This window comes from Mercenaria mercenaria, chromosome 17, assembly GCF_021730395.1.
Source record: "Mercenaria mercenaria strain notata chromosome 17, MADL_Memer_1, whole genome shotgun sequence".
Classification (NCBI taxonomy): Eukaryota; Metazoa; Mollusca; class Bivalvia; order Venerida; family Veneridae; genus Mercenaria; species Mercenaria mercenaria.
The window spans coordinates 37712501-37724996 of record NC_069377.1 but is presented as its reverse complement, the minus strand read 5'-3'; the positions used below and the strand labels follow the sequence as shown (position 1 = coordinate 37724996).

The following is a 12496-nucleotide window of genomic DNA, read 5'->3' as shown; positions in this document are numbered from 1 at the left end:
TGGGTGACTTTCTATTCTGCTCTTAAGTAGGCTAAAGCTTATGCACATTTTTTCTTTCGCGATTTATCTCTGAAAAATACATCTTGTGTAAATAAGTAAAATAAGCAATTGAATTTCAATAAAGATGACGTAATTATAAATATCAAAAGATCTGATTGAGATACAAATATGAAATAAGTATTTCATGATAGTTTCTAACTTCTGGTGCACGCTATCTTCATTTTTATTTCATAAACGAAGAACGAGTTTTTTTATGTTATTTCAATGCGCCCTGTGCTTTGAACTTATTGGCAGTTATTTTTGCAAGGAAGATAAGACGTGTGATCCACCCTTGTATATATTTTGCCTCAAAATTTTTCCAAACAGATGTATACTCCTCGTCAAAGTTGCTACAAAAACTGTCTCGGAGTCTTCCTCTGGTGTACTAAAGAGGAAAATAAAATAAAATTACGAAAGAAATATAAAAAAAAATCCGGTAGAAACTGTATTTTCGAACCCGTAGTCGTAAAGAAAATAAAAAGACAGATTGCGCTTGCCGCCACTATTGCTAAAAGTGAATGCAAAAGTAGGATGAGTTCAAAAATATCGGAGTGTCATGCCTCTTCATACACTATTAGTCATACTAAGTTTTATTTTCAAATGTTGCGGATACATTTTTTTTGTTTTTCAGTATAGCTGTAAAACACTGAAATGATTACGACCCTGTGATGATTATGGAAATAGCGGTTATAAAACTCATTGACTGCTTTAAACTAATAACAGAATTATCCTGTTTGATCTCCTATCAAGTAATTGCTCGTTTTATTGGCCTCTTTTCTCCTCAGAATCGTTTCCATCCACAGTGGAATACTGATATGTAAATGATAAACTATTAGAGACGTATACAGTTGTGTCCAAGAATTCTGTCTAACTACCATTAAGATACCATATTAATGTCGCCGGTATTACATCGGTATTACTGGATTTATTTTACTTTAATTGCGCTCATAAATGATTACCAGTTTTAGGCTGTTGCAAGAAAAATTAGCATGTCTGGTTGTTACAGTATATAATACATGTTGTTTTCTTTCTACAATTTTACCATTTGACAAGAATAGTTTGCCTTTTTAAAGGGCCGCAACTCGCTCAATCTATTTAATGTAAAACATAACTTTTTAAACTTTAGACAAATATGCACGAGGCATTCCAGTCAAAAAAGTACCATCAATTCATATTAGGAACAGCTCCAGGGGTTTATTGAACAGGGGATAGTCAGGACTAATAAAGATTTGACCACGACTATCAGAATAATGGCACCCATTTCAGTATATTAAAAAGCTATTTCTAAAGTGTGACACGAATGAAATATTTCATTTAATGTAACAGTTTGTTTGATACATATTAAATATTAGTAACTGCGCAAGAAACAGTCTAAAATTTGTATAATTTAAAACTGTAGACAAGTCTACCTTAAGCATATAACGAATCTTTATTCGTCAAATATTCGATTAATGACAGTTCTACATTTGGCACAATGAGGAATCAAGTTCCTTCCTCAAATATGTACTTAACAAAAGGTAAACAAGTACTGTAAATAGTTTGTTTTGCATAGATATCAAATTATGTCAATAAATTGAATAATTATTTCAATCTGAAAGTCCTTCACCGAACAATGTTGAGGCAAATTTATAAAGACGTTGCGGCAGACGACATTTCATTCAAATAACTCTTGTACATAGAAATACCAAAATTTAGAAAATGAAACGCTATGTAAAAAGTATTGTTACATTAACTGTTTGTATTGACGGGAAGTGGGGTAGCTAAGTAACACAGGACAAGACACATGGTAAACGTTACAAAATCTATAGTTGCGCAAAAAAGTGGTTTCAAAATATCTAAATGAAAGTGGGTGTTAGAACGGGATACAGGCACTAAAGTAGATCCATCTCCTTCTTTGACTTCCTGTCAGAACATAATTAATTTAATTCATGAGAAAATAGCATTTAATAGTTACAATGCCCCACAGATAATTCCCTATTTTGCATTGCGTCTTTCAAGCATGAATAAATGCAGCTTGGGTTTCATTCTAATTAAATTTTGCATTTCCCATTACGACTGTGCATCGCGTGAGAATAACACATCATGACGAAAGGTTGATATGCTCGAAACCAAATTGTGAGGTCCCTGCCACAAAATCGCAATAATAGACACCGGAGATGTTCTTTCTGACCACAGGGCGTGGTACCAATGTCACGCAATCTCGGGGCATCAGGTTAACCAATATTCACACAAGCTTTTTTCATTCACTTAAGTAACGACATGTAATTGATTTGCTACAAACAGCACTGGATAGGAAATGCTGATAGAAGGAAATTGTCAATGACGGAAAAAACAGATTGTATCACATAGAACTGTATTCAGTTACACGTTTCAGTACAGAACAATTCCTCTTAATTATAATAAAAACACCATAATTAATGACATTATGCACTCAGTCACAAGAATTAACTTTACACTTCTTTTTCTGTCACTGCTACGCGTTCTTGTATTTGTGTGTTTTTGCACAGTTGATATAATTTATATTGTGGTTTTGTGGTTTATTTGTATCATAATATCTGCATTCATCCCGTAAAATAAAACAAGTTGACATTTTACATCATAAGCATAAGCCTCAGTATAAGTTTTTTAGTGTTTCTTTCACTATTGATATGTTCTCTGAAGATTTACTAGAGTTATTAATATACTGGCATATATCACGGTCAAGGTCACGATGGCATAATATTATGCTTGAATGTAACATTCTTAAACATTTTTAAACACTAAACACTCCTGGTTGTTGTATCTACGCTAGAGTATGACAAGTACAGTTAGTGTATCAAAATATTCGAATCTCAAGTACAACTAGTATCAAAATATTCGAATGACATATACATTTAGCGTATCGCAATATTCGAATGACAGGTACAACCAGAGTATCAAAATATACGAATGAAAAGTACAACTAAAGTATCAAAATATTCGAATAACAATTTCAACTATTGGCGTATCAAAATATTCGAATAACAATTTCAACTATTGGCGTATCAAAATATTCTAATGACATGTAAAATATTTGAATGACAAGATAAAAATATTCGTATGACAAGCAGAAAGAATACAAAACAGACTCCGTATAAAAATCAGACAAAACACTAGTGATCTGTAAATTGTCAGGTGTAATACTAAAATGATATTAAACTTCATCCTGTTTAAATTTCCCTTGACTAGATACATTCACAAATCGTGCTGACAGAAACTTGTCAACAATCTGACAAACAGATGTTGTCGCCCTACACACGTGCATCTACTGAAACTCCCGTGCTCAAGTACGATCAACAAAACAAGGCAAACATATAACAGGACATGCATCCATCACCGTTCAAAAATGCAAGTCTGTAACTGAGTACATGCATGTATATACATGTTACTGCGAAAGAGAAAGTAAGACATAAGCCATTGTCCGGTTATAATTTCCTTATACTGAATATAGTTTTACATGAAAACAAAATGTAGGTTATATAATATCATGTTCTAATACGAACTGATATTTAGTATACTATTTTAGAAAGAAAAATGATGGGAACAAAAATGAAATAACTAATTTGAGCACAATCTTCGAAAAAGTAAAAACAAAAAAAAATAATTATACAAAAATTAAATTGTTTTCAAGTAAACTTAATTTTATCTGTGTCAATAATGTAAAGTTTATTTAACGTCAGATGAATTAATCGCTCAAAATGTACACCAGCAACATCAAAACAAATTTTAATAGACAATAACAACCTTTATGCAATGATAAAGACTGATAAGCAGATATCAAATGAGAATACATCTTTATCAAATATACTCATCGCGCAAAACACGCCGAAACCCCACTTTCGTAACAGCCAGTGATGATGTTTAGTTTGCAAAAAGTTTAACAATCTAGGGCAAACCTACTAAAAACTGCAAATTTTGAATTTATATTAGTGGTGTTTTTTTTTCTAAAAAAAAACACGACAACGTGTGCTTTATCAATGTTAAATAGATAGACGATAATCGTACCGACCTAATAATGATTTAATGTGGCTGAAGAAATTATTATATACCCCAAACTCGGCTAATTCATTCGAAATATTTAGAAAATAAATCAATTGTAACCCTTCACTTAAAAAGCAATAATTTGGGACGGTTTAATTAAAGACCTAGACGCAAGGATGTTGAACTATTTGAATACCTCTATGGTATTTGCACAGATTTTACAATGTTTAAACAGTTACTCTCACATTCGTTTCTACAACCAGTAGAAATACAATCGAGGCTTTTTATTATTTAATTCTTGTCGAAAGCCTCCTTGTACGAAGAATTTGTATAGCCCTTCTCAATATTACCATGATAGCTTATGAAAAGTACATACCTAGTAATGACCTAACATTTATACAAATAAATTAAATATTGATTTACGAAAGTGTAAAACTGCACGTGTGGATGAATACATTTTCTCATGTTTGAAATGTGTGTTCTAATTTATATTCAGTATGTAATGATGAAAAGTTATCATAGTTGTAGTTATTTCCCCATGATTGAAATCGGGCAGTCATTTCTCTCTAATGTACTTTAAATATGCAGTTAAGTTCATTGTTAAAACTCGGGTTTTGCATAACGAATGACGTTCGGGCCTTGGTCTCGCGTGAGGAGTATCCGACATGTACTCTGTCACGTTCAATCCCCTCTCAAATACCAATACAATTCTACTTATCATGTAAGCAAATTTCGATCTGACTGTATTCTCGGGTTATATTTGAGTTTCAGGTTTTATATTGTGCATTCCAGTTTTGCTATTTATTTCATTAGTAACTAAAAACCTTAAAACAATGCTCTAAGCGTAGGTGGATATCGTGAAATTTCATATGATCTCAGTTCTTACGCAAAGGTTATTTAACTTAAGAAAAAGCACTGTTTATATAATTCTAAATTTACATACTTTAGGCGTAAACAAACACAACGCAAATATTATACCTTCTAAAAAAATCGAAACGTGTTCACACAATGAAGAAGACGAACATTTGTATGTTAATTTTAAATATTTCTCTTTAATAAATTCACTGACGAGTATCTGTTTTACATACCGTGTCTTTACAATGAAAAAAGGGTACACTCCAAAATAAGTTTGATGGGAGTTTTTAAATCCATTTATACGCTCATAAATTTTCTGCTTATGGGAACTATCATATACTGAAAGGCGTATACTGATATTTAATGCAGGTAATTAAGATTCCACTATAAAACAAAGCTATAAAAATGTAAATTCAAGCAATCATTCTCATCAACAAGAGCCTGTGAGCTATATCAACCATACAAATACGTGGACAAAATGCCTTTCCCTACATAAAATTAAGCTCCGAGTCATTTTACGTAAATATTTGTCAACCTTGCATGATAGTTTAAAGTTTTAGTGACAAAGTATAACTATTTCTTCTACAAAATTCAATCTACTTTCAAAAACGCAAAATATACGTTATGTAAAGCCAATCAAGGCACATGTAACCGAAAAATGCTCGGAGTTCAAACAGTTTGTGTTATTTGAAACAAAACACTATATAAGAATAATGTTAGAAACAAAATGCAAGCATACATACATGGATACCCACCGGCCGTAGCCCGTGCACACGTGCAGAGTCCGAGAAGTGCAAGTAAACACGTCCAGATTGTCCGACAGGCCATCCTCTGTAATTTATTAAAATCCACAATTACTACGTTAATCCAAATTGTTTTATCGGGATGATAATCCAAATTATTCACACAAATATAACTCCAAAATAAACACAGAACAATATTTTTGTTTTATAGCCTCACATTGTTAAATTATGTGTTTAAATAATATCCCCCTCTTTAAGAGAATATTTACATCGTGTTCATTCTTCAGATATATTCTTTTTTCTCTTTCTCTCTCTTTATTATGATATGAAAAATATAGTGTATATCCGAAAAGAAAAAAGCACTGTCGGTTTAATATTCAATAGTATTCCACACTCGCGCGCGACACTCTTAACTTCTGTTTGTTTAATATCCAAAAATCGAATGCTATAGCTTTATCAAGAGATCAGTTAACGATATTTCATTAAAACGAAAAAGGAAATTTTGTTTGATTTTATCAGATACATAGATTAATCTTTAATCCGGTCTGATAATCTTCACAGAGCGAAAGAGTTATCCTAATCCGTAATATATAACTGCGCGTATTAAGAACCAAAAAACATATATCCTTGCGCACTGTATGTATAACGCTATTCGACTGTTACGCCTGGTAAAATTGTTACCTGTATTCGGTATATCGCATTTTACAAAAATAAAATTGTTATTTGAACCCGGCTTCAGTTAGTCGTATATATAAATTTTAACTAATGTAAAACCGCTTAGATTAGACAATCGTGACCGGGAACCAGATCGTGTCGTTAAATGCATTTCGTTGCGCGCGCTTAAATTGTCACAACCGTATATACACCATTTTTTTTTATTAAATTTATTAAGTCAAGGTTTTAATTCTTGTTTATTGTCAAATATCATGAAAAAAAAGTTTGATTTACTTAGCTCGGTTGTTGTACAAAAAATAAATACCTTGTACAACAAAGTCAACACTCAAAAAGAAATTCATTTAAAACTAAACTGCCTTTTTCTCACAAACGTTAATATGTACATTCGCCGATCATTTTATTTAATCACTATCAGAACAGACTATGGTGTTCTCATCTCACATGTTTATTTTAAAGTGTTAATCAAACAACTCACCGCTTTGTTTACATTTTCATTCTACTATCAGTTGTATTGACTTAATATAACGAAACCCAAAACAAAAGTCGTATGATTATTCCTCATGCATTTTATTTGAGCCGTGCCATGAGAAAATCAACATAGTGGCTTTGCGACCAGCATGGATACAGACCAGCCTGCGCATCCGCGCAGTCTGGTCAGGATCCGTGCTGTTCGCTTTAAAGCCTACTGCAATTAGAGAAATCGTTAGTGAACAGCATGGATCCTGACCAGACTGCGCGGATGCGCAGGCTGGTCTGGATCCATGCTGGTCGCAAAGCCACTATGTTGATTTTCCCATGGTACGGCTCAGTCTTTATTTCTTTGATTTTTTCTTTTTTTTTTCTTTTTTTTTTTCATTGTTTTTATTTCTTGTCTGGTTTCAAGCCTGTCGTTTTTTGGGGTTTGAACAAAATAAATTTAATCAAGCAGAAAACTACATTAATATCTTTATCTATTTATTGCAGTACAAGACCAAATATTCCATGACTGCCTTGCAAAATTCCCCTCTGTATTGAAGGAACGGGGAGGGGGGAGTGTGAGGGGGTGGAGGTCTGAATCAGTCCATTTTACGTCATACCTGTCGTTATGTGTTTAAATATATATAACATTTTACCGTGTTATTCAGACACCTATATCCAGACAATAAGATTATCTTGAAAATTTGAGACTTAAAAACTTTTGACACTTTATTGGATTAGGAAATCTGGTTTTGCAAAACACTTGCATCTTTCACAATATGATTCAAACCACCTATGAAATCTATCCCCCGCTACTTGTTTATATCAAACTTTTGTTTTTAGATATAAATGGATGAAGATTAAAAAATCCAACTCAGAAAAAAATATCTTGACAAAAACTTCAGAATTGCACCCTTCAACACATACCTGTCGCCCAAACATGCAAATACGTGCGTGAATTGAACTGCTCTTAATTAAATTTTAGTGCCTGCCAAGTAACACTATATCATTTAGATAATATCGCATCAGTATCATTAAAAATCTTCCCCAAGTTTTTATTTTCTCGTCGGATATCATCTCGTTTGTAAACATGATCCTAGAGCCCATCATAAAATTAAATAAATCATACTCAACATAAAAAAAATATGCAACTGGCAAAAAATGAATTTTGTGTAAAATTTAAGGCCTCACCGCTCTGCAACTTGAAATTTTATGATAATGCATTCAAGGTATTTTGATAGTTTTGCGTCAAATATTAATACAGTAAGTGAAGGTGTTAATCTAATTTTTAAGAGCGAATTTTACATGGTCAGTTTTAGCACTGAAAGTATTTTCAAATGAAGCTTTTAGTTTACATCACAAAACGACCATAAATATAAAAAAAAAACATATCATCAGCACAAATTTTCAAGTCTTACCTGGTATCTAACTTTTATAACGCATAAATATCATAACAACACTCTAATCAAAAATGCATTAAACCACATCACAGTACTCTATATTTTCGTTCGTTTTTCATTTAAAGCAGGGTAATAATATACATGTTTATTCGTTAAAAATTATTTTCAATTTTCATAACTTGCTGTTTTATTATTTCACACAATAATTCAAAATAAAGTTTAACTTCTATTTAATGCCACAGTCAGCTGTTCTGATTTTCACTAGGAATTTTAAAGATTCTCTTGTATTTTATATTTTGCGTCAAGAAAAAAAAAACCTTTAACGCATTTATATTTATTTTCTTCTTCAACAATCAGCAGCAGCTGAACATTTATGTCTTAAAATATTTATAACAGTTCTTGCATCTTCCATCATTTATAAAGAAAGATGTAATTGATATAAAACAAAAGGCTTCAAACGCTAAGTTCGTTTCAGATATGCATACTTTAGTTCTGGCTTCTGTCCATGGCTTTCTCTAAGTCTTTTGAAAATGTATACCATCTTACATAACGTTTAATACTTTAAATGAGCCGCGCCATGACAAAACCAATATAGTGCGTTTGCGTTTGCGACCAGCATGGATCCAGACCAGCCTGCGCATCCGCGCAGTCTGGTCAGGATCCATGCTGTTCGCTAAACTAACAGTATCTCTAATTCCGATAGGCTTTGAAAGCGAACAGCATGGATCCTGACCAGACTGCGCAGGCTGGTCTAGATTCATGCTGGTCGCAAACACACTATGTTGGTTTTCTCATGGCACGGCTCAAATTTTGTATCAATTTCGGTATGAATAACATTCCTCTTTCCTAATCCTTTCAATGGCTGGGTCAACTTGACCAGCTAGGGCAATGCTGTATAACCAAGGCTTATGGTCAAAATGATATATTGACCAAAGATTTACTTTGAACAAGTACGTAAATATCTCGAGTGGAATTTATACGCGTTTATAGTCTTTCGTAAATAAATATTAGTGTGACGAGTACGTATTAAGAGACCTGTTCTCGTATGAAGGGGATCGTCTGCTGCATTTATGTCACCTCTTAGACGTTTAATCAAGCTTTTACAATACAAGTACCGGATCTACATATATCATTGTACTTGAAATTTATCTAAACACTTTAATGATGTTCAAAACAGACACTTCTCTTTTTAAGCTATTTACGATTTTTTTTTTATTTTTTTTATTATTATTATTTCATCTTAGAAAAAGATCAGATAAATTCCTGGAGCGGGTTGTTGTCTCCACAGTTTATAATATTATAATATAGAACAGCATATCGCCACCACAGCGCAAAAGGTGTGTGGTTGGGGTGGAGGGGGGGGGGGTGACTGCATTGACATAAAGATTTTACACTGAAATGACGATATATAGTCGACGTTAAATCAATAATTCGAGCACATGTCTCACGGATCGCTCAGAACTACGGATATATCGAGCATTTGTTCATCCCTATGCGACCTCGTGCTATCCCTATGCGACCTCGTGTTATCCGAATGCGACCTCGTGCTATCCCTATGCAACCTCATGCTATCGGCGTTTAACTGTTATTACTGCTGATCTAAATGCAGAATAACATGTTTATATGGCAAAACAAATTTTCTTGAAAAAAAAACCGCACGCATCTGTTTATACCACATAACCAACGTGAGATGTGGTTAAAATTTTACCGACTGAAACGATGTTACTTCGCTTTCTTCAAACTGCACGAGAAGTCTATGCAAGCTGTAACCATATCCTGTATTAATTTCTTTCAGTCTACAGGCATACATATATAACGTTTCCAGTACCTGCATTCTGCCTTACTTCATACATGACATGCCCCACAAGCAACGTTTCATTGTAGAACAAATGCTCTTTTTTATTTCAACGAAACATGTGGTTTGTTTTTTCCATAATTTACTAACAGCGGCAGTCCACGCCTGTCTTCCACATGATGCCACAGTAAATCACTGATTAAAGTGTTTTAATGCCGATCGATGGTAAGAAATCTTTATAAAGTTAAAAGTATGTGCGGATTTGATTTCAGTTCTAAAAGTCCAAACTAAAGTTATGGATGCTGGCTGAAAACAATACAAATCAAGACGCGGGGCTTCCGTGGCCTGGAGATTAAGGTGGCTGAGTATTCATATCTGATCTCTACCGCTGTAGGTTCTAAACCTCCCTCTGTGAAGGATTTATTTAATGTGAAGAAGGCATTCAGGTGTCACCCCGGTATAGAAGTACTTCCGGGTCGTTGTATCCTAGAAAGTAGTTCTTTGAAATTTTGAAGTTCCCAATTTAACGCTATCCCTACTTTGACATGTTATATTCCAAATGTATTTATTGATACTGTGTACATTTTTTGTCATTTCTGATGTCTTTAACAGTTGTTTTATGTGTGTTTTTCAGGATTACATTTCTGTGCGGAAGGATTAAAAAACTACACCAGACTGGTGGCCATGACAGATGTCAGTGGGAAATTTAAACATGGACTAGATACTTTGATGTGTAGCAAAAAAGTTCATCGTTGATGGTGGTGTTTTTCTGTGATATATTGACTGGGATAGTATTACTCTTCAGAAATACAGAGCTGTCAATGCTGCAATTTTGTTGTGAAATTCACAATCCATGTCCAAAAGTGCTTGTTTTACTATACAGCAAAGAAGGAGAAATTGTACCGGGCCGACACCTTCAGTCGGCTAACGGAAATTCCGTGGTTCTGTTCACGTACCCCTGTGCCTGAAATAATGTTCGGAGGGGGTCTTCCTCCAACACGAAACCCGGAATGTCACCATATGACCTATAATTGTGTCGGTATAACATTTGTATTTGTACTTTAGTATGTAACCTTCAGAAAATAAAGTTGTTATCTATCTAATCTTAAACCCGATAAAACACGGCGTATGAGAATGTGATTCGAAGAAAATGTGCGTGACTTAAGTAACATACACAGAAAATTCTCAGATTCTCTCTTGCCTGAACTTCCCTGACTCTTTAGAATACTATCTAATTACAAATACCTCTCTTTCTCAGATGGTTCAACAACATGTTTCCCTTTGCTTTTATTTGGTGGAATAACTTAGAAAATGAGCCGAAACTTAAGGACAAAAAAAATCTTGATGTCATTCACTTTCAGTGTTAGAACATGGGTATTTATCAAAACTTCTTAAATAACATCAAAACCATCCTTGATACATTTGCTGATACCAGTACCTGAGTAGTTGACTATTCATTTACGAATTATTTAATATTTAAAATCAGTTTCTAAGCTGTCTGAATTTTTATTGTATGAGCCATTAATTTTTTGGATCATAGTCTATCTTACGTCATAAGCTAGAAAAAAGTTCTACAGACACTAACAGAAGCACAGCATCAAGTAGTGGGGCAATTGAACACAGCTGTATGTAATATTTTATAATAACCCCCTCTTAAACATAAAATGTTTAATGTAAGCAATAGCGGAAGCTAGGTGGATATGACCTTCATACGTTTGTTTGTTTTTATTCATAATATCTACGATAACTTTCTCCATTAATTCAGTTATCACCCTCATAATCTTTGAATAGAAACCGTAATACATTAAGTGGCATTACCCCACGATCATAATTTCCCTGAATAATTCGTATATTCTCCAAAGTTTAATAATTCTGGCTTTGAGTAATTAGCTGTACTTGAAATACATAGTAATATATTCTGCTCAAGACATTTTTGTCAAGCGAAATTCATTTCTGGTTTTGGCTTCTAAGCAGTGCTTCGATTTTCTTACCACATTTTATTATTAACAACTTTCCAACATAGTAAAGAAAAAAAGTTATTCAATATAGCAGGTAAAAAGTGGCGGATTAGATTCTGACAGAAGAATCTTGTTTCTTCTTGTTTTCATTTCCTTTTTGTCTTAGTCGCATTCTTCTTTTTCTTCTGCTGCTTTTTCATCTTCTACTACCTTTCCATCTTTCTTCTTTTTCTTCTGACTGTTCTTTCTTCTTCTTACGCTTAATCCTCTTCCTTTTTACTTCTTCTGTTGCTTCTTCTACACCGATATCCAATATTCTGTGTTCAAATTTCAGCAAGGAGATCAAATAAGTCGTTGTTAAAACTTCATAAACAAAGGCAATTTTCTAAACTTCTTCTACAGACAAAGTTTGTACTGACCAGATATCAACGCCCAGGTCAAACGAATGAGGATGTACCGTATCGCCCGGGCGGACACCTGAGTTTAGACATTAAACATGCTATCTCGGTCACACGGGGACAGCAAGACATACATTTGCATATTTCAACGTTTCTGTCAGTGTACGTAAAACTCATA

The 12496-nt window shown here is 33.6% G+C and overlaps 1 protein-coding gene across 5 annotated transcripts in view; it reads right to left on the bottom strand.

Annotated features, from left to right (window-relative positions):
* Positions 1-12496, bottom strand: part of LOC123536768 (lactadherin-like) — a 120096-nt gene that overhangs the window by 41909 nt on the left and 65691 nt on the right. For 2 of the 5 annotated variants that reach the window (XM_045320175.2, XM_053527975.1), the window contains exon 2: positions 5637-5724. In XM_045320175.2, coding sequence (XP_045176110.1) covers positions 5637-5721 — 85 coding nt within the window. In that variant the 5' untranslated portion in view covers positions 5722-5724. Of the gene's footprint in view, positions 1-5636; positions 6307-12496 lie in introns of those variants that run through there. The other 3 variants (XM_045320176.2, XM_053527976.1, XM_045320177.2) reach the window with 3 other exon arrangements.